The following is a 22,981-nucleotide window of genomic DNA, read 5'->3' on the forward strand; positions in this document are numbered from 1 at the left end:
ACACAGTGTCTGAGGCTGTCATTTGTGAGAAGGCCAAGGCCTTGCACGCAGACCTCGTACAGCAAGAGCCAGGAACCTCAGCCGAGCCAGAAGTCTTCAAGGCAAGCAGAGGCTGGTTTGAAAGATTCAAAACCAGATCTGGAATCCACAGCATGGTCAGGCATGGAGAGGCTGCCAGTTCTGATGTTCCTGAGGCTACGCAGGAGCAGGCCTCTTTGGAAGAGGAAGACTCGTCAAGTGAGGAACAGCTGTCCTCCACAGAACTGAAGGACATCTGCCAACAGTGGAAAAACATGCAGACTTATGCACAGCGGCACCACCCAGACAAGGCTCTGGCACATTACCTTGCGAACATGTTTGATACAAGGATCATGTCCTCTTTCAGAGGGGTGCTGAAAAGGCGGCTGAAGCAGCAGACCATGGAGAGGTTCTTTATGAAGAAGCAAAGAGTGGAAGAGGAACCTGCTGCTTCTACCAGTGGTGCCCAGTTGCCTTCATCCTCCTCCTCGTCCTCCTAGAAGCCTTGAAGTCAAGCCTTGAAGCCTTCTCCCAGTTGTCCAAGTTGTTAAATTAAGGTAAGTTAGAGCAGTGATGCTGGGACTTGGGGGACAGAGGGGTCTGTCTCCAGGTTGTCTTTGGCTAACTGTAAACTGCTTCTGTCCTAGCCAGTCAGCCTGAGACCGTTCCTGCATGTGCCTTCTCCACGTTTGCCAGTGTCCCTGCCTACTCTACTGCGCCTTCTCCCAGTTGACCAGTGTTCGTGCCATCCCCAGAGAGACCCTCCACAGCTCTGGGAATGTAAAAGACTGCTGCTGTGATGTGGAGACAGTTCTGTCTGCCTCCAGTTTCCTGACTTAAAAGACTGGTCCTGTAGGTTGAGACACTTCAGCCTGACTTGGTCACCTTAAAATGTTTGTGTACAAGTGTCCCCTAGAGCCTTAGAGAGTCCTTTGGTGATTTTAAAAAGTTTCTGTATTGGTTTCTGTATGATGTCCCTGTTTACATGCCTTAAAAATGTACTTTCTTAACAGTTTTGCACAGTCCAAGGACTGTTTGTGACTGTTTCTGTTCAGTTTCAGTGTTGAGCCTCAAGTCAGATGGTCCTGCCTCATGTTTGCTGATTTTTAAATGTTTTTCTGTCATGTTTAAAAAGTTGAAGTTTTGTGCTTGAAATTTTTGAAATCCTCTGTACAGTATGTATGCCTTTAAAGAGCACTTAATAAACACTTTGTAAACCAAATTTGACTTTGTTCTGACTTTTCTTGCCCATAGGAATGCATTAATTAAATTTCAATGCATTCCTATGGGAAAACGCGATTCACAAAACGAAAAACTCGCATAGCGAAAGGACTCGCGGAACGGATTAATTTCGTTATGCGAGGCACCACTGTATTTCAGTTCTACAGAAATACCAGCACAGTTAAAGATCCTATACCTAAAGATAATTAAAGACAAGGCATTGAACATCAAAATCTAACTTCCTTTTATATACAAGCAAACAAAACGTGGTATTTCAAATTTCAAATATTTCATAGTCAACAATCAGTTAGCATTTGAACCATATAGTTCAGAGGTTCCCAAACTAGGGTGTTGCAATGCCCCAGCCAGGGAACCTCTATCGCTGCACCTTTAAGGGGCGGGGCAACAGCAAAGGCAACTTACGTAAACATGACAATCATGATGCTGCTGGGCACAAAAGGGTTTTTTCCTACTTCCTACTACTTCCTGGGGGTTGTATGGCTCTCAGAAGGTCTGGGGAGCCTAAGACCCCCTCCTCATGTCTCCAATTCTCTGGAAACAGCAAAAAAGGCCACTTCCCATTTTGTCACAAAACCTGAAGTGGCCTCCCCCCCGTTTGTTGTTTTTTTTTTTGCTGTCTACAGAAATCTGGAGGCATGGGAAGGCCTGCAGAGGGGGCCGCAGGCTCCCCAGACCCTCCAGAGAGCCATAGTGACCCCCCAGGTAAGTATAAAAATCTCTTTTGTCCCTATCAGCAATACAATCGTGGCAATCACGTCACAGTCCCCTCCCGCCCCCACAAGCACTTACATAGTAATGATATAGTGCAAGCAGAAACACTGATATAATTAATAGATTCCACCAGGTGCTCACTCATTCTACCACTCTCAAATCAGAGTTAAACACAGATTTCGTGGTCATGAAGGATTCTAAGTTGGATGCTAAAAAGAACAAACCTAATTTAAATCCTTACAAAATCTAGGATAACTAGGAAGTCACTTTTTTTTCTAAAATACTGGTGCTAGTAATTACTTCTTAAATAATACTAAAGGTCAAATTCCACCAGGAAACTCAAGGTAAAGTGCATCAGAATGTTTACTGAAGACAGTTACTATTCTAACAGGATAAAACATGATTTGAAGACAATGACTTAAATCAGTAAGTATGATAAGTCATTGTATTTTCACTGCTTAGTTTACAAGCTGATAGTTTGCCTAGCTTCGCTAATATCAAACTATTGAAGTGGAAGAGAAGGTTAGCTTTCAATTCCACTTAGGAAAGATATCATATGGAAAAGCAGCTTATGGGTGTGATGTACAGCAGAGTAAGCTAGAGGAACTCACAAAAAAAGAAAAAAGAACAGTGAAAAAGAAGAGGTCCCAAAGATCAACCTACAAATATCAGAAAAGTGGTTTCATCTCTACAAACAGCTGAGCTAGAAGTATAGTGTATAAACTACTATAACAGCACATGAAGAAGGTGATAATAGCAATAGAATTTAACTTCCTGAGAATGTCAGCTTTCATTTAAAAAAAACAAACAGCAAGGTTCAAACCCTTACAGCTGTGAAGATATGCTTGAAAGTCTGCAGGCAACATCTGCTAAAATCTCAGGAAGGGTGCCTGCATCATTTTGCAATGATTGAGACAGGCTTCAAAGTCTGGCAAACCTCCTTCTCCCATTCCCATGACTAGCAAAACAATAACAATATCGTTATCATGATTTTTATTCATTTCTATAGCACCATCACTGCACACTGTGCTTTACAACAAAAGAGAAGACAGGTCCTTGCCTTGAGAGGCTCACAATCTATAGACATAAGGAAGGCCACAGAGGAAAGCTAGAAGAGTGGTGCCAAGTTAAATAGAAACAATTATGCAATTATTTCATGTACAGTACATGTATTTAGGCTTAATTGCAGTAAAGGGACTTGAAGGCCCAATCCTGTCCAACTTTCCAGCGCTGGTGCAGCCACAATGCAGCCCCAAGTTAAGGGAACAAATGTCCCCATACCTTGTGGAGGCCTCTGTAACTGCCTCCTCACCACAGGGTGCAGTGTATGCCCCATTGCCATGATTGCATCTGCACTAGAAAATTGGATAGGATTGGGCCCAAAGTCTTCACAGAAAAAGTGAGTTTTGAGAAGGGATTTGAAGTAAGAGAGAACGCATCCCACAGATGCTCTACGAGGGATTTCCAGGCAAGGGGCAGAAGGGGCAAGGGGCTAATTTTTTAATTTATAAGAAGTATCTGTATTAGTTCTTTTTCCTTTAATTAAGAATTAGTACTTTTGAAATCAAATGTGGACAATTTCATGTAATTCAAATGACAGCAATATTATTTCTGCTTTAAGTTGCCTGATACAGTTAATAATCACACTGTTATGAACCGGGTGTATAATCACTATAATTTCTCGTGTCTGACCAATTTTCATGTTATACAAGATCCCAAAGTGAAAATGCCGGGTCTAGCAAGTATTTGTGTGTAAATTTCATTCCTTTGAAACCACATCGATCAAGGCATTTCCTTAACCATGTTAGCAGGCCTTGTAAAGAAGTGTTTTGTGGACTCTGCCTGTCTGCCCTATAATTCTCCCATCTGAAATGCGTAAACTCTGTTTCTAGGTAGACGTTCCTGCTCAGGTACATGATATCATGCATGCCTTATCTAGCACTGACTGGCTTGCCACAAGATTGCCCTTTGGTTCTCAATAATTCTTCTAGGACAGCAGGCACCAACCCCCAGCCCACTGGCCAGATTCAGTGCCCGAAAAATGTCTTCCCCAAGCAGTGCAGAGCTTACCATTCTGCGCCGCAGCGGCTGATCTTTCCTGCCAATCACCCAGAAACACACACTGAGCAGCCACTTCCACTGCCTGTCACCCCAGCAGGCTATGTGCCCAAATTTCTGGGTTGAAGCAACTGCCCAGCACATGTTTCTGGAGTGACTGGCAAGAAAGATAAGCCTCTGCAGCATGAATCAATACAATCATTCAGTGGATTTGCTATTGGTTGGTCAACCACACACAAAGGGTGCTCATCTATGGTTTTGAATCAACATGGAAGACAGTTTCAAGTGGAGTGTCCCAGGGCTTTGTCTTGTGCCCAGTTCTCTTTAACATCTTAATCAATGTCTTAAATGAAGGGGATACATGGGGGTCTCATCAAATTTGTGGATGACACTAAGCTGGGAGAAGTAGCAAACACAATAGAAGACTTTAGAAGCCTTCGTGAAAACATTGACAAAATGGACTACTAACTGAATGGAATACTTTGGAAACATTAAATGATATCAGAGGTGACGTAAGAGGTTGGCCAGACTGAGCAGTAACTGAGGGCCCACGGGGCCCAACCAGCCAACCCATGTATGCAGTGAAAGCCCATATTGCTTCAAACAACTCTCATTTTCACGTTCTCCAACCCAACTCATCCACAACTCTTCAGAGAAAAGGGAGAGCCCTTAAGTGGCTGGAGGAGCCCAGCGAAGAGGGAGTTTGGGCAGCTGAAGCCCTGAGAGAGACATGCCCTCCACAGAAATCACTCTCCCCTCTTTCCCCAACCATGTCATCATACAGGGTGTTTCTTCCTCAGCCCTCTGGAAGTCAAAGTGCTCAGAAAAAAGTGTCTTCTGTGGAGATCTCTCCCCACTTTATCTAACCTTGCTGGGGAAAGGAAAAGGAGCAAACATGAAAGGCACCTCCTTCTCAGCACTGCTATATCACTGAGGAATATGTCTGAAAAGAACCGTGGCTGATATGAGTAACCTGAGTGGAGTTTGAAATTATGATACTATGGCTTTTTTTTCCCTTTTTTCCCCATAACACCCAAAAATTCAAACTAGGAGAATCACAAAATAGGTTTTTACTCCAACTCCAAAGAGAACAGGAATTAGAGCTCAACAGACATTTGACTATATATGCTAGGCATCCATTTCTCTACAGCAGGGGTGCACAAACCCTGGCCCTGGGGCCACTTGCGGCCCTCGAGGACTCCCAATTCAGCCCTCAGGAAGACCCCAGTCTCCAATGAGCCTCTGGCCCTCCGGAGACTTGCTGGAGCCCGCGCTGGCCTGATGCAATTGATCTCAGCTTGACGGCCAACTGTTTGACCTCTTGCATGAGCTGTGGGACAAGAGCTCCCTCCTCTCCTTGTTGTTTCATGTCTGTGATGCAGCAGCAGCAGTGAAGGAAAGGCTGGCCTTGCTTTGTGCAAGGTCTTTTATATGCCTTGAGCTATTGCAAGACCTTCATTCATTCATATCAGTTCCATCTCTTATATTCATTTATGTAAATTTATTCAAATTTGAAATGTAACTTAATTCTTTTCTTTCCCCGCCCTTGACACAGTGTCAGAGAGATGATGTGGCCCTCCTGCCAAAGGGTTTGGACAGCCCTGCTCTACAACATGGATGGAAAAACTTTTCAGAATCAAGCCTTCATCTAACTATAACATGAGCTAGAGAAACATATGGAATCTGCATATTTTGCTGCATTTAATATACATAGTTGGATATCATTTTCAGGCCAAAGTACAGAAGCCAATGGACATGTACAGAAGCCAATGGACACTTCCTCCCCCCCAGCACGCCTCCTCTCTGCCTTCTCCCCACTTCCCCCCCGGAACACCTCCTCCCTACCTCCACCTACCTCTCTGCCACCTGGCAGTTTGGGCAACTGCCGAGTAGCAGAGCACCAGCTTTCCACCAGTACTAGCCAGCGCTGACTGGCGCTGGGCTAGCTCCAGTGTTGAGGACTCGCAAACATGTTTAGGACTGGACTCTCACTCTCACTGTGTTCAGAGGGCTTATTCTCAGGTAAGAGAATATAGGATTGCAGCTTCAGTGTACAAAGAACAATTTAGATAACATGAAATTGTGCAGAACTAAAGTCAGGGATATACACTGCAAAAATATTTCTTACCTTGTTGGAACGTAAAGACACTCTTCCTCCACAACGTGCGCAGAATTTAGTTTGGCAATAAGAACAATTATGGCCACAGCCATCAGCAAATTTTGTTTTGTGGCAGATACCACAGGTTGGAGCATCACCCTTCTGCTCCTGCTGTTGCTGTGATTCTTCACCCATCTTTTTCACCTGTTCTTTATACATTTCAAACTGCTGATGTAATTTCCTGCAGAAGAAAATAGTGAAAGAGTTATAATCAACTATGGACAAGAAAATAGGTCTGTCAGCTTATTATATTTTAGTGATTTATCATAGATACTCGCCTACAGGGCAAGAAATTTTTGCCAAGAAAACAAGCTTAGATAATCACCTCGCCTTATCGCTGAGGTGGCTCAGCACAGCATTTTAAGCAACATCAGAGACATTGCTTTTCAAGCAGCATTGCTTTTCAACAGCAAAGACACAACAATGCAGAGATAATTAGAGGGCCATTAATCTCCAAGGCAACCCCTGGACAGCTACAGCCAAAGTTAACACACCAGGCAACTTAAAGGCAACTTAAAGAAGTATTTGATTAATGGTTCTCCTACAGTGATTCTCAACCTTTTTCACTTGCATATCCCTTGGCAGCCCATTTCCATAAATTATACCCCTCATATTAGCTAAATGTTTGTAATTAATATGAATAATATAAGCTCTCATCTCCTCCATATGAAAACCCATACTTCATGTATTCATCACAGTATTTTCTCTTTTTATCTGTTTGAAGAACTAATGCCTTTGCACTGTTTTGCACCAGAAGTGTCCTGAGAAATTCTTAGGGATTGATCACTTTCCATATTATGTTTCAGCTTTTTTACTGTGTTGGTTTTCAATCACTGATTCATACAGGAATTGATTAGCTATTAGCTAAAACATTAGCTATTGGTGAGGCTTTCACAGCCAACTAGCTACCTCCCTTCCTGCCTTGCTGGCCCTGCAAAGCATACTTGCCTTTTTCTGCCATTAGTTAATTCTTTTTCAAGCAACTCTAAAGGTCCTGTTGAGTGCCCCTTGATGTACATGTACCCAGGTTGGGAACCACTGTTCTACTGGTATGTTGTCTACAATGCACTTACTCTGATAGTGTTTACAAAAGGTTGTGAAGAGTGAAGACCAGAATTTAAAAAGTTAAAGAATAAAACATATTGTATGATCTTTTACTATATTTTTAATAAATTAGAGGCTGTACAGTTCTTAGGTAACAATTACTGGCGGATTATTTTTCAGGATCTGGCCTCAGGTAAAATCAGACAAAACTATAGTCAGATACCGCCCCGCCCCCCTAAGTTTAATACCCGACTTATCTGAAGGTCATAGAAAATTTCGTGGTTTTGGCTCAAAAAGCTGCCCTTGACTTATCTGCAAGTATCTGCAGTAATTCTTTGGTTAGGTCAACTGATAAAGTATATTATTAAAGTACATGCTGCAATAACTCTAACAGGGATTGGACCCTAAGTTACCTATAGGATCACCTTTCCTTATGCAACCATGGTGGCTATTACATTATAATTTAATTAAACAGTAAGATATTTCATGGCAAATATAATACCAGTCTAACTGTTGAAGACTAGAATGTAATCATTCAACGCACATTTTAGACAGAAGACTAATAGTAACTCTTTTGCTTGGATAGCACAGTCCAAAAGTGATAACGGTAGGGAAACTCAGGAACTAACAGCAAAATCTTGTGCAGGTCTACTTATAAAACTTACTGGGATCATGGAACTTATTCCCACTTAAGTATGTACAGAATTGCAGTCAGGCAGCCCAATCTTTTCCACCCCTTCCAAAGGAACTTCCAAAGGAACAGCAGTGCCAAAATGGCTGCCGCTGTATCCTATGGACACCAAGGCAGGCACCAGAATCTCCTCACAGTAAGGGAGCATTTGCTCCCTTGCCCCGGATAGAACGCAGCCGGCAGCAATGTGTCTCCTCAGATCTGCGCCCATGTTTGAGTGGGCACAGACTCAAGGAAGCTCATTTCAGGCTTCTTGGCCGAGGAGAAAGCACAGGACACGGTGGCAGACTCTGCCACCATCTCCAGCACCCTCCCAGGCCTGATCCTCCCTTCTCCCGCGCAGTTCCACTCTTCCCCCATCCTGAAAAGCCGCTCCAGCAGCTGACAGGTAGGTTTACCATTGGCTACTCCCTGCGTCATTCTCACGGCACTGAGGCCCAGCGCTGGCGCTTCCTCTTCTTTTAAAAAATTTATTATTTTTTTAAATTTTTCCAAAAACAAAATAACACACGTAACACATAATACAATACATACAAGACATAAACACAATATTAGAGGGTGCAGGATATCATACATCACTATAACTAATAAATCATTACATATTTCCTAATCCAGTTCCTCTTCTACCTTAGCCTCTTAATATCATTTATCTATCATATCATATCATATATAATATATATCATATCATATATAATATGAATACCCTATCTAAATACCCTATCTTATACATCTACAACTTTCTTTTCAACCAAGCATAAAATAATTTTCATTACTCAATCTGTATCGGTTTCACTGTTGATCCAAGCTCTCTAAAAATCTGTCCATTTCCACCACATTCATTATTTTTCTCTATTAATTGATCTTTCATTGGGATCTTCGTGTCTTTCCAATATCTAGCAAATAAAATCCTCCCAAAAATTAATATCATAATCCAATATCTAACATACTAAATTCTAACAGCTTTTAATATCCTAATAATTACATATATCATTTCTCTAACATCCAAAATTAATATATCCTCATGACTAAATACATAAACATATACATAAACATCCAAAACAATATCACCTAAAATTAATTCTAATTCATTAAAATTATCCTCTAAAATTCTAACATCTATTAATACCAACCTAACTAAAATTTTTATACATATTATACGAGTATATCACCTATAAAGTTTATATAAATTCTCATTTACATCTAATAAGCTTTAATTTCTAACATAAAAAATTAACACACTACTGTCTTTCTTTTTATCTATTCCCTTGTCTCCAACCTAAATATCCACAGGTCTGCCAAATCTCGTCTCTTCTCTAGACTTTAACTTTCCATCTTTTTTTTTCTAATAAACTTCACATGAATTCCTCTTAACGGATCACGGTAATGTCCTCGCCCTTCTTGCTAAATCAACATCCTGATGAGTCATCTCCTTCACTTGATCATTCCAATCTATGTCAGTTGGTTGAAGTATTTCTTCTTCCTTCACTTGATCAATCCAATCTGCATCAATTAGTCGAAGTATTTCTTCTCCTTTCTGGTCTGGTGACTTTTGAGTCTTTACCTTACAAGCTATCTCCATTAACATTGTCTCTTCCAATTGTTTGTTTTGTCCGATCTCCAGTGTTTTGGATTTATCTTCCATTTCTTTCCTCTTTTGGTTATCCTCTCCTGTTTGTTGCATATTAGACTCATTTGTCTGTTGAATTAAGATTTCCAGGCTAACTTGGATTTGTAAATATTGATTTGCTTGTTGCTTTCCTATTTCCAGTACTTTTTCCATAATCCTTTGTTTTTTCTCATGTGATTCGGATATAACATCTTTAAGTTGCACACTAAGATTATTTAGCTGTGTAGTTAACGCATCCAAACTAGCTTGAACTCGCAGATATTGATTTGTTTGTTGCTGTCCCATCGCCACTAATTTCTCTATATTGTCTTGTATTATCTGCTTCCATTCTTTCCCTTTTGGTTCCTCTTGTGTTAGTTTTCCCATTCAGTCATGGACTCCGGGGCAGAAAAGCTCCTAACTTTCTCTCCTTTTCCTGTCATCCTTTTTCTTCCTTCTTATATCTTCTTTCTTCTTACTTCACTTGTCAAGTTCTGTTCTTGCCCTTGTAGTATCTTTTTTGGTCCACTAGATGTCCCTGATGTTCTTATTTCTGTTGTTTATATCTTATTTCCGTTATTTATATTTGTTTCTATGTCAGTCGCATTCTTTTCCAGGCAATAATCAAAGGAATGTAAACAATCAACCACTTTTGCAAAACAAAAAAAATGCAGGTCTCCTGCCGCTCTCCACAGGCACTCCACAAGCTCTCCACAGGAAGACAAAACGGAACACTCCACAACAATAATTGTATTTCAAGACAGTTAATTTGTAATCCAACAAATTTTAGATTTATAAAGTTATGCACTCATATTTCCATAACAAGCTCGGCAGATCTCCTCCAAAGCTTCTTCTCACATCAACAAACAAATAAGCAGAGAAAACCTCCCCCTCCTTCCTCTTCTCCCAGGAGGAGGAAATCCTGCCCCTCCTTCTCTTGGGAAGAAGCTTAATCAGGCAGTCAATTAGTCAATTAATGCCAGACACACACAATGCAACAGCACTCACTTTCTTCCCTGCTTGGAGCCTTCGACTTAATTTCAACAGTGAATCCTCACCATCATCATCGGTGGTTGGGTTCCCTTGGAGAAAAAACAGACCCTGGCTGGAACCTTCTCCGAAACTGTACACCATCTGTAGGATCAAGGCCTCTCCTGACCAATGATCCTCGGATCTCATCAGACCCGCGATTCTGGGAAGAAATAGCGTGCTTTCCAAGAGCTTTCCAAGAGTTCAGAAAAACACAGCTACTCAGCCACCTCAGGCCCCGCCCCCATTGCACTTCCTCTTTCCAGGGTGCTGCATATGTGCTTTACAACATGTTCACAACACCCAGAGCCGGCGGTACACACACCCCACCAGTGCTCCAGCCCAAAGGATTGGGTCCTAAGTTACCTATGCAACCAATGGGTGACATCTCAATGTCTGACCTCAGCATTACTTTGTCAGAGTTAAACCTAATAAGCAGAGGTCAGTAAAAGAGCACAAACGTTGCTGGCCCTTCAAGTGGAAGTGATGACTACTACAGGAAGCTGACTGAAAGGCCAATAAGGTCCACCATGGCAATGTTCAGAGGGATACCCATAAGTGAAACAGTGACAAACTACATGATGCCACTTGAAGTTTGTTCAGAGGTTACATACCAGAAAGTGGACTTTAAAAACCAATTGACCAGTGGGGGAGGGGAAATGGCTATACTGTCCACTGCTGGGTAGAAGGCAGTGAAGACAGCAAATTGACCCTTTATGGAGGAGTGTGCCAAGTCCACTGATTTTAGGTGAATGCCATATTCGAGGGTTTCCCCACGTGTGGGTCACAATCCACTGGTAGGTAACGAGCTTAACCCCCCCCACCTGACCTTTCTCTGGTCAACTCAAATTGAAACCATTCCGGAAGCATTCAAATTTTCTCTTCTGGGCCTCTTCTGGGTTGTACCAGGCGGGCAACCCACTCTACTGGCCTCTACGGGCTTCAGAATGGTCTGCAGAAAGGTCCAGAAGCAATTTTTGGTTTTTGGACACAACTTTTGGTCTGACCAGAAGTCACTTTCAGATTCTTCTGTGGGCCAGTAGAGTGCATCCCAGGCCCGATGCAACCCAAAAGAGGCGTCCGGGTCTTCCTATACGGCTGCAACAAAAGGTGTATCACGTTGCGACCCACCAGGCAGGATGAGATGAAACTCTGGAAACTGAAACCTGAACGTAGCAGTTCAGGGAATGTGACACTGGAAAGTTTGGGAACCTTCATCATATACTAAGGGCGCAATCCAGAGGCGCCCTTGGGTCGGCACAAGTCCCTTGCACTGGCCCAGGAGGGCTGCAAACATGCCATAAGGCACGTTTGTGCCTCTTTGTTAGGAAGCCAGGCTGGTACCCAGATGTGTGCTGGCACATAGAGGTGCGCTGGCCCGTGGAGGCTGGCACAACCCTCTGTGCCAGCTTCCTCAGCAAGGCTTCTGTCGGCCCGCCTGGGCTGACGCAAGGCTCTGGGGTGGGTGGGGAGGAGACGTTCCTGGGCAGGAGGAGGGTGGGGGTGGGCAGACCTGGGGGCGGGCAGGTGGGGAGCAGGAGGCGGGGCTGGGATCCAGCACTTATGCTGGATCCCAACTCCTGTTCCCAGGGAGTTTGGAGTGGCTTGAAGTCACTCCGCTCTCAGACTTGCTCCACCTCAGGAGGTGGTGCAAGTCCAAGGAGACTCATAGGGGCAAAAGCTCCTTACCCAGAGGTAAGGGGAAAAGTTTCCCCTTGTCTCTGGCTCCTTTACTGCGCTGGATACAGCAGAAGCCTCTTGGCTTGCCTGTTCTAGCACAGGGTAGGATTGCGCCCTAAATGTCTCAAATAGAAGCCTCCCTTGGTTGCAAGCCCTTGGATGCTGCATTGGCACAAAACTGCTTATATTTGACCAAATATGTCTGGCATGCTGACTATTTCTTGGAGTAAGCCAAGATGTTCTTTAGCTCACCTTCAATGTCACCGTAAGTCTCAGTGTCTTGGGAGCATGGTATAATACCCAGCTTAGATTCTGGGAGGGGAGGTTCCGCTGGAGTGGGAAATGGAAGTAATTATCCCTCACCAACATGAGCACGGGCACAAACCAGCTCTGCCACAACAGCATTCTTTGTTGAAACACTAACAGCCCAGTCCTATAGGCCTGCTGCATGTGGTAGTTGCAAAATACAACCTGACATTCTCTGCAGCCGAGCCACTGCCACAAGCAGTGTATGGCTACAGTCACACACCAGCACCTTCCAGAAAAAAAAAAAAAATTCTGGAGCTGGTATGTTGGTACAGGAGGTAGGGAGCATGGGCAGACAGAATAGGAGGGGAAGGAACAGGGCACAGATCAGGGTGGAAGGGGGTTATTGAGGCAAAGAAGGTGGTAATGTCAGCAACAACAAATATCCTATCCCACCTCTCAGCCTCAATCCACGTTACTGATTCTACTCGAACTTGTGTCAGCAAAATTGCTGGTGCAGGTCCAAGTATACCCATCATGACAGTGGAGGTTTACTCCCGGGCAAGGAAACAAATGATCCCTTACCTAGAGAACTTTGGGACTGCCTTTTGGAAGGATGCAGAACATGCTCCAGAACATGGATTGGATTGGGTTGTAGCACTACTAACTGTTAAATGCACTATAATTGTACATCAAACTACATGTGTGCCCTATGAATTTGTTAAATAAGAATGGGTTGTTTCTAGAGGTGTTTGCTTCTGGTAAGATAGGATTACAGCCTTACTGAACACAATAGTCTTACTTCTGAGTAAAATAAATCACACAGTTTTCAAACAACTCTAGTTGTTTGTCTGAGAGACAAGAGGACAAAGAAAAGTGATCCTAATGCTACCACCTCAGCAGCAGTCTAAAAGGAATTGAGAGATTGTGTTTCTTCCCAACCATGCAAAGGATGGATCCCCTTGAGCACAGCAACAGAACACTCAACAAAAGCCTGGGAGCTACCGAGGTCAGCTCTGCACATACAAAATATTTGCCTACATATGACTGCACATGAAGAACTGAAGGTTAGTGGGAAAGAGGAAAATGATTGCCCTATTTGTTCACAATGTTCAGTACAAAATAAAGGTGAACTTTTTTAATCTAGTGCGTCTGGTCTTCCTGACAACATGCCATTCAGTAAGTACTTTGTGTAAATACAATGCAAAAAACTAAAAATGGAGAAGACAGACATATAGCCATTTAAAAGGTGTTTGAATTAAACTTGTGAAATCAAGTCTAAACAAATAAAATCATCTGTATTTATGTTCGGCGCTTATCCAGGCTTCCTCAGAACCTATACATTTGTTTCTCTTTTATAAGGTGAATCTTCAGCAACGCACATGGCAGGAGACAATGGCCCAGCCCAGAGTAACATGACCTTAAAGCTGTAGTGATGGTAAGAGGCCTCAGATTCCACAGACCATGAGGAAGGCCATACTTTTACTTTGTCAGAGCTCCTTTGCCCTCTTTCCTTCCTTGAAATCAGCAACAGCCCCTGGATTTGTTTCAGCAATCAGCCCCCGGATTTGTTTCAAAGGTCTCTCCACATTTTCAAACTCCACTTTCAGCCAAGGACATTATCTAATCATGACAACCTAGCCCAGGGGTCGGCAACCTGCGGCTCTAGAGCCGCATGCGGCTCTTTCAGCTGTCTGCTGAGGCTCCTCCTGGTGAAAGTGGCAAAGGGGGTAACAGGAGGCACCTGTGTCGGGAGGGCAGTCTGCTTCCCTCCTCTCCCTTCACCCCCACCTGCCCCACATTGGTTTCCCTTTTCAATTTTGCCCACTCTGCAGGCTTAAGCTCCCTGTGTTTCCCTTCCCCAACTCTCCAGCAGGACACCCTCCTCCTCAGCCATTGCCAGCCCTTGCAGCCTGCCTTTCCCTGAGCAGGTCCCCACTCAGTGCAAGGAGAGGCTTTTCCTCCACAGCTGAGGAGCCATCCTGTGTGTCTATTCAGTAGTAAGCCCCATTACAGCAGATGAAGCTTACTCCCAGGAAAGGGTGCCTGGGATGGCAGCCTTGGAGCCGTGCCCGGCAGGTCTGTTCTCGAGCAAGCCCCGCTGTAGTCCCTGGGCTACTCCCAGGAAGGTGTGGAGGGCTGTAGCCTCAGCCCCCTCCTGTGCAGGTCTACTCACAAGTAGTCAATGGGGCTTCCTCCCAGGAAGGTGTGGAGGGCTGCAGCCTCAGCCCCCTCCTATGCAGGTCTACTCACAAGTAAGCCCCGCTGTAGTCAGTGGGGCTTCCTCCCAGGAAGGTGTGGAGGGCTGCAGCCTCAGCCCCCTCCTATGCAGGTCTACTCACAAGTAGTCAGTGAGGCTTCCTCCCAGGAAAGTGTGGAATCCTGGAAGATCTGGTGAGGAGGTAGATGTAGTGTCAGCAGTCGCCCCTTTAAGGGCATCCAGCAGAGTGTGCTGCACAGCTGCAGCCACTTAAAGGCAATAGGGCCCTCAGGGATATAATGGGCACCTGAGGCAGGAAGGGGGGGTGTGGGTTGGAGAAGGAGTGCAGGTTGGAGAGGCGATTGACTTGCCTTATTGACTTGGACACTCTGACTGATTTGACTGACTTACTTTGGAATCTGACCTTGGACTCTGCCCTGGATACTCTGACTGACTTTGTGACTAATGGACTGCTGGAGACACTGGAGTTTGAAGTGTGGCTGCTGTGCCCAAGACCTGCTGAGGACCAAGGGTCTGCTGTAGTAGCAGGAGGCTGCTGGCAGGAGAGAGGACCTCTGCAGGTTGAACAGGCGAGCTACCCTGGAGGTGGGGTCCAGCAGGCGTGCAGGGCAGGGTCATTTGTTGGGGGAAAGAAGGGGAGCTAATTTGCTTAAAGTGGGCATAATTCTCCAGGCAGAGAATGGCCTTGGAATCAGGCAAAACACCATAGAGGACCAGGCGTCTGAAAACACAGGACAAGAATGTATGACAAAAATAACTAAAAGCTACAAGAGGGGGCTACATTATAAAAATGGGACCTATAAGAGCATAAAGGTGAAAAAAAAACAAGAAACTATATATGCAGTGTTATCTTCACTTTAGATGTCAAAAGGGTTTTGTGGCTCCTGAGGTTTTTTTTTCCTCCAGAAAATGGGTCCAAATGGCTCTTTGAGTGTTTAAGGTTGCTGACCCCTGACCTAGCCCCATGATCACTGAAACTCAGTACATACTGATCAGCAGAAAAGGGATAAATCAGTGGAACAAACTGGTGGGTTGCAACCCACCTGTTCTTATAAAGGTCTCCCGGTCCCTTTATGGGACAGGGGAAAGGGAGAGGCAGTGCTGCAATCTCCAGGATCATGTCGCTAAGGGGGGGCGAAGGGGAATGCTTTTACTCACTGAGGTCTGTTGCAAGCTCCAGGAGGTGCAGGGAGCCCCGTGCTCCCTGATGCTTAGAATGCTGAAAAAAAGCGATCTGAAACCATTTCCCGTTTCGCGATCACAACCAGTAAGTGGTTTGTCATCGCTTTTTTCAACATTCTCAGCACCATGAAGCCCTGTGGGGGCTGTGCGGGTCTCCCCACACCTCCTGGAACCTGCAGCGGCCGCAGTGAGTAAAAGCACCCCTTCACCCCCACTTAGCAACATGATCCTAGGGATTGCATTAATGCCTTCACCATTCCTCCACAAAGACTTACCTCAGGAGAAAACTCCTGAGAAGTCTGAGAACCACTGGGACTGACAATCTTGGTCCTTGGCACAGACTTGCAATTGATCCCCCCCCCCAAACCCCTCTATCTTTCTTTAGTCATGTGCGGTCAAACTGATGACACACTTCATGAGTCATCTATGTTTTCCTCCATCAGTGGTTCTAAAACTTTTAGCACTGGGACCCACTTTTTAGAATGACAGTCTGTCAGGACCCACCAGAAGTGATGTCATAACTAGAAGTGACATCATCAAGCAGACAAATTTTTAACAATTCTACCCACACTTACCCAGGAGTAAGTCCAATTTACTATCTTTGTTAAAAGCATATACATAATAGCCTGTTCAAAATACAGATCTGTAACATTTCCCCAAATGCAGTCATGTACCATGGTAGCATCAAGTTTAATATATTAAAGATAAAATATGGAAATGGAGACCCACCTGAAATTGGCTCATGACCCACCTAGTAGATCCCGACCCAGTTTGAGAAATACTGTTCTATATTTTCCTCCATGTGTATATGTCTGTGCGTTTATTTTTAGACTGTTTTAAAACTGTTTCAGGGGATGCCTAGACCAACTTCAGACGACCTTCTAATGCAGATTCCATTAATGGACAGAGCAAGCACTCACACTCAGCTCTGCAAACCCCTCTGAGCAGCTGCTATGCCAGTTAAGAGCGATTATTTGATGAGAGAGACTGGCTGCCCACCGCTAGTGAGTGGGGTGGTTTCATAGCCTGCCAAGGAGTTCACACCTTGCCAGTAGCCCTTTGTTCACACTAGAGAAATGTAAGTCAGCCGCAGCCTTTCACCATAGCCAGAACCTTGTGAACCTCTGTAACTTCTTTGCCCTCTCCCCCAGCTCTCCTGCTTCCCCTCACTACCACAAATCGTACCGTTTGTCAGTCTCAGTTCTCTCGGGTAACATTTCCTTTTGTCTGTTCTCCCTTTCTTCTTCCCCTCCATTTCACACCCTTTTTCCCTCTTAAGGATGTCCTCTCTTACTCTTCTCCCTGCATGTGACTGTACGTGACATGGTATTTCGATGGCCTAGTTATATGAATGGCTAAGAGCCAGGGTGGTGTAGTGGTCTGGGAAGTGGACTTAGACCTGGATGATCCAGGTTCAAATCCCCCCTCAGCCACAAAGCTTCCTGGGTGACCTTGGGCCAGTCACTTTCTCTCAGCCTCACCTACCTCACAGGGTTGTTGTGAGGACAAGAAAGAGGGGAGGAGCAGCTGTGTAAACCGCCCTGAGCTCTTTGGAGGAAGGGCAGTATAAAAATGTGATAGATAGATAGATAAATAAATAAGGTATATTGTTTGCTTTTTATTTTTGATTCCCCTTCCCTGAAATTGTAACATTATTCCACAATAAAGTTGTTGCTGCTGCTGCACCTTCACCCTCGCCTCCTTCTTCCTTCCCTGCTGAACCACTGAGCTGTACTTGCCACTTTATAGAGTTCCAGCAGATTAAACAGATTTCTTTCATGTACATCTGTTAACATGTGTTCTGAAAAACAAACCTGGTAACAGCACTTAAGGCACTTCAGTGCATAGTAATTACACAGAAGAATTATACAGACTATGACAGATGGTTCATCTCTACTTTGGTGGCCATCAAAATCTCTAATCATCAATAATATACACCAGTGGTTCCCGAAGTCCTACTCCGTAAATCTGCGTGGGCGGGGGGGGGGGGCATAGTAACCTGATCGTCATGATTATGTTGTTGCTAGGCAGGGAAGGGTTTTTTTTTTAAAAAAAAAAACTGGCCTGGGGGTTGCTATGGCTCTCTGGAAGGTTTGGGGAGCCTGCAACCCCCTCTGCAGCCCTCCCTGAGGCTTGGAAATGTTGTAAAAAGAAAAAAAAAACCACTTCCTCTTTCAGGACGAACACAGAAAATGGGTTGTTTCCCTTTCTACAACATTTCCAAGTCTCAGGGAGAGCTGAAGAGGGGGTTGCAGACTCCCCAGACCCTCAAGAGAGCCATAGCAACCCCCCAGGTAGGTTAAAAAAACCCTTTGCCTGCTTGGCAGCAGCACGATCATGGTAATCACACTGTTGCCGATTTTTGAATACCTAGTGGGTCACAACCCACCAGTTTTAGAACCACTGAAATAGACTGTGTGGCCATGCCTCCTAAGTCTTAGTTTCATCAACATTAAGAATATTTGTAAGCTGCTTTTCATCAAAAAGGCTCATAAAGCAGTTTATAAAGATGAAGAAGAAACACCAGCAAATGGCCACTGTAAAAGTCACTGCACTGGGGTGAAGAGGGAAAGTTACTCTACCCCGGCTAAATATAAGAGGATCACCACTTGAAAAAGTGCCTCTTGAATATTATATTTTTAATGCAAACTTCATTGTGCATAGTAATAGGAAAGCAGTCATCAGTCATTTCTTTTTAAGCCAATTAAGACCCTGATTATATTTGGCTTACCGCCAGTGATGGGAGTCGCAAAAGTGCCGTAAGGCACTGCAACACCAGCAGAGAGGTCAGCACCAGCAAACACTGGGCCACAATGCTGGAAAGATGTGAGCCAGGCAGCGGGAAGACTTTTCAGTGTGGAGTGGGGGGGGGGGCAGAAGGAAGGTAGGGAGCGGTGAAACTGGGCAGAGCAGGCTGGAGGGCAGATCAGTCCAGAAGGGAGGTGGGGATGGTGGTAGAGGCTGCCACCAAATCCTATTTCCCCTCCCGAGCCGAGATGCCCAACACAGGCCTCCTCAGTTCTGAACCCATTAAATAAAAGGCGCAGCTCCAAGGAAACCCACTGGTGCCAGTGGAGTTTTACCCAGGGTAAGGGAAGATTCCCTTCCCCCAAGGAGACCCGAGGACTGCTCTGGCCCCACAGGATACAGCAGCGGCCATTTTAGCATTGCTGGACCTCAGGTAGCCAAAGCACCACAGGATTGGGCTGCCCAAGACTAGACATGTTTTCCAACTTCAGCCTAGACCACTTTTTGCTTCATAATCATGCCATATCTGATCCTCTCTCTCAGCAAGTTTTCAGTATACTGTATTTCAGTGTATTGTACTATACTTTTAATTTCCTTGATTCAGTGATTAAATGATCAAAGGGACACAATCTTAAAAAAAATGATTATTTTTGAAATGGTAAAGCAAGCCAAGCATTATTACACTTAGTAGCAGCCAGTCATTTCAGATGAGATGGTACACCAAAGAGGGCAGCCATCTTTCTGAAACCACTCAAAGAATACACTAATACTTGGAAGATATTACCTGTCCTACTAAATGCAGCATTAACTTTCTGTAAGACTTCATCTCACGTGACGAAAATAAACAAGTGCCAAATAATAGATCAGTCTACCTTAACTCAGAAATATTACACCCTTGGACATTACAGTACCAGGATTAGAATGAGTTCATTCCACATCAGTTACAACATTCATGAGAGTGTTTCAATTATTAAGTAACTTGTATCCTTTTACTGTTGCAAAAGTATTGTTCTTACTTGATGGCTTTCCTTTTTAATGAAGCAGAGATAAGCATGGATAATGCTGGGTGCTCTAGCACAGTCAGGAATCAGAAGTGTTTACCACTCCATCATCTAATCTTACGCTGTTCAGAACTGTGTATGTGTGACAGTAGAAAAAAGAAGACTGCAAGTTATCTATACTTGATGCTTTCGTTGCTGATGAACTATCACAGCTAGTGATGTAATGATTTTACTACAGTACAGTGAACCCTCAATTTAACAGACCTCAATTTAACAAACTTTGGAAACAAAGACATTTCTACTTCACTAAATACTACTTTTGCATATGTGCATCTCCACTGACTTCAATGCATTCTGAATTAACTGACTTTCAATGTTACCAAACACCCACTCCCCCTTTAGTCCATAAGACTGAGGGATCACAACAAAAATGTTCCCAGGGTACTCCAAGTGAGACCTACACTTTTACCTACACAGGTAAAAACTGTGTAGTGACACAGGCAGGAAACACAAATGTATATACTGTAAACTGAGACTCATTGGAGTACAGAGAGCAAATGACAAAACCGATGTCCTATAATAACATAGTGAAGGATGGGAAAAATAGATAAATCTGAAATAAATACCTCTGCTACATACTGTCCATATTGATACTGGGACCTCCAACCTCAGACACACAGGCCTAATTCAAACATTTACCAAGCTGATCAAAGTCTTCATATGTTGGAGGAACAGGTGTGTCCCAGTTCCCATTACCATATATATAGTCACATGTACCTTAGGAATACTATGCAGATACCCAACCCAGCAAACACTCAGTTCACCTTATCTTCTCTTTTCTGTGAACAAAAATATGCACAAATAAGACATCTGCACAATTCGGGATGTGCCTGGAGCACCGCATCTGATGTAACATTAATGGCCAGAAGGATAGTCATCCCTCCATCATACAAGACTCTTGCCAGCTCAGAAAATTTTTGGAATGGGCTACAGGAGCTGCCTACATCACAGAGAGCAAGTAAAGGTGCCATAAAATCAAACAGGTGATGCAGAGCAAAGAACACATATTTACATAGCAGCCTGCACAGCATATTCAAAGGTCCACAGCAGCAAATGTATGGGTAGTCAAAATTGCAGTATGTGACAACTACAAACGTGCAAATTTATTGAACTCAGAAGTTCATGAAATTATGTTAAAACATTTGTGCATGCTATGATTTATTTGGTCTTGGCAATAAAGTAATTTGATCTGAGAAATGTGAGAGACCTAGTAAATTGAAATCAAGCAAGAAAAAAGAAAATACGGAAAACTAGGAATGGGGAACAGGCCAGAACAAGATACAAATTGTCACAGAAAGAAATACGTTGACAATATTCAAGGCACAGAATTTTAATTCAATATTGAGTTGTCATTTTACTGAATCTTTTGTAATAAAAGGCAGAATATCAGCAGAGAAAACTTCCACACCAGTATTTGAGTATCTTCAATATTGTCATGCAGTGAATCCAATAACTCTTTGAACTGACCCAAGCATAGGGCGCCCACAATGTACTGTATCTCACAGCGGCCCACCAAATGCCCCAGGGAGCACACCAGATAACAAGAGACCTCATCCTGGTACCCTCCCTTGCATCTGGCATTCTGACATAGCCTATTTCTAAAATCCAAAATTCTAATATCTAAAAGATATTTGATGCGGCCCTCTGGCCAAAAAGTTTGGAGACCCCTGTTCTTGACCATGACACTACTCCATTTGAGGACTGTCAATGAAACTGCAGACCAAGTTATCAAAAATCATATTATTCAATTATACATGTATCTCATAGACAATATAAAAATAATGTAGATAAAATTATGTTGCCACTAAAATTGTGTATTCTCTTTTAAACCTTTTCTGTAATATTCATATAATCAAAGTGACCATTAAACACATAATAAGATTAAAAAGTCATCACATCTCAATATTTAGAAAAAGATTTCAGTTTGCAGTAGGGGCAGGCTGGAAGGAGGCACCCTGAGTCTGCCACTCCCCCCCCCCCCCGTTTGACATGAGCTACATCATTGCTTTCATAGGTGTACTGGCTGTGGTTTGCAGTGTATCTGAGGAAAAGAAGCTCACCACTGAACCACTAGAAACTACCTCAAATAATGGAAAAAGTAAAACTGAAATGAAGCTCTGTGGGGTAAAGTGGTAAAAGTATGAACATCTAGAAAACAAAAAAAATCCAAGTAAGTGCTTGCAAAGTATCAGTTGGTGTGAGGTCTGTAATAAGGGTTAATGGGGCAATAAGAGAGTTTCCCAGCCTAAGTTCTGAATCTTTTAAGTTTACATAAGTAAGCTGCAATTTCTAATTATTATTCTTTGTATACACGTGGCTTATTGTAAGTATGCAAAGCGATGAAAATATATAAAGCTGCAATCCAATACATTTTCCTGGGAGTAAGCCCCACTGAACACAATAGAATTGCGCTACAACTCTGTTTTTCTATTAGTATTAAATATACAGTAGACTGAGTGTTTCCCAAATCAACCCAAAAGGCTACAAAAAAACAGGCTCAAAGCCAAATCCTGCCTAGTATTTATATGGGACACTTGAAGTACTTTCCATAACGTCACAGTCTTTTGAAGGGCGGTGTACATGTGAGTGGAATAGCCACACAAAGGTTTACAGATTTGTGTACAGTACAATATACTGTACACACATTGACACACTAATAAAACCAGAAATATGTTCTGTCCCCAAAGTACTAACATAGTAAACCATATTCCATTGCCTGTAGATACTTCAGACATAATATAGCCATCAAGGTATTTGACATGGATACATTTTTTGCCCCATTTCACTTTAGCCATTATATTACTAGTATCCTTATGTGTGTGGTTTTAAAAATATTTTGTTTACAGCACTCTAATGCTAGATTAAATTTAAACCTGAGTCTTCTAGCTTTGCCATTTCTGTCACAACCATAACATTTTAAATTTAAAACAAAATGAGCTGTTTTCTCACATGGTTCTCTTTAACAGAAATCTATCAAGGAATGACACCAAGAACCAAAGACAATATCTTTCAAAGCCTTATAACTTGAAAGATATTGTGAAGGCATGAAACGGTTATGATGTAGGTAAATACTGTGGTGTGCATGAAGCTACTGAATGCCATACTACTCGTTTGAAAGTTCCAGCTATCAATCACATTAACTTTGACCGAGTTCTGCACATGAACTTCGTGAGGGGAATAAGACTGACACCAAGTAGGAGGTACTCCTATCAACCAAACTGGAAGCCAGATTTTATTTCCTTGCGCCAACTGAAGTTTGAAAAGCAACATCAATTATGCAGCTCAA

At 43.3% G+C, this 22,981-nt stretch overlaps 1 protein-coding gene across 19 annotated transcripts in view; it reads right to left on the minus strand.

Annotated features, from left to right (window-relative positions):
• The window catches only part of RIMS2 (regulating synaptic membrane exocytosis 2), a 513,992-nt gene that overhangs the window by 434,904 nt on the left and 56,107 nt on the right, over nt 1-22,981 (minus strand). For all 19 annotated transcript variants that reach the window (XM_066624817.1, XM_066624816.1, XM_066624825.1 and 16 more), the window contains one exon: nt 6,158-6,368. In XM_066624817.1, coding sequence (XP_066480914.1) covers nt 6,158-6,368 — 211 coding nt within the window. The remainder of the gene's footprint in view (nt 1-6,157; nt 6,369-22,981) is intronic.

Source organism: Tiliqua scincoides, chromosome 4 (genome assembly GCF_035046505.1).
Source record: "Tiliqua scincoides isolate rTilSci1 chromosome 4, rTilSci1.hap2, whole genome shotgun sequence".
NCBI classification, from domain to species: domain Eukaryota; kingdom Metazoa; phylum Chordata; class Lepidosauria; order Squamata; family Scincidae; genus Tiliqua; species Tiliqua scincoides.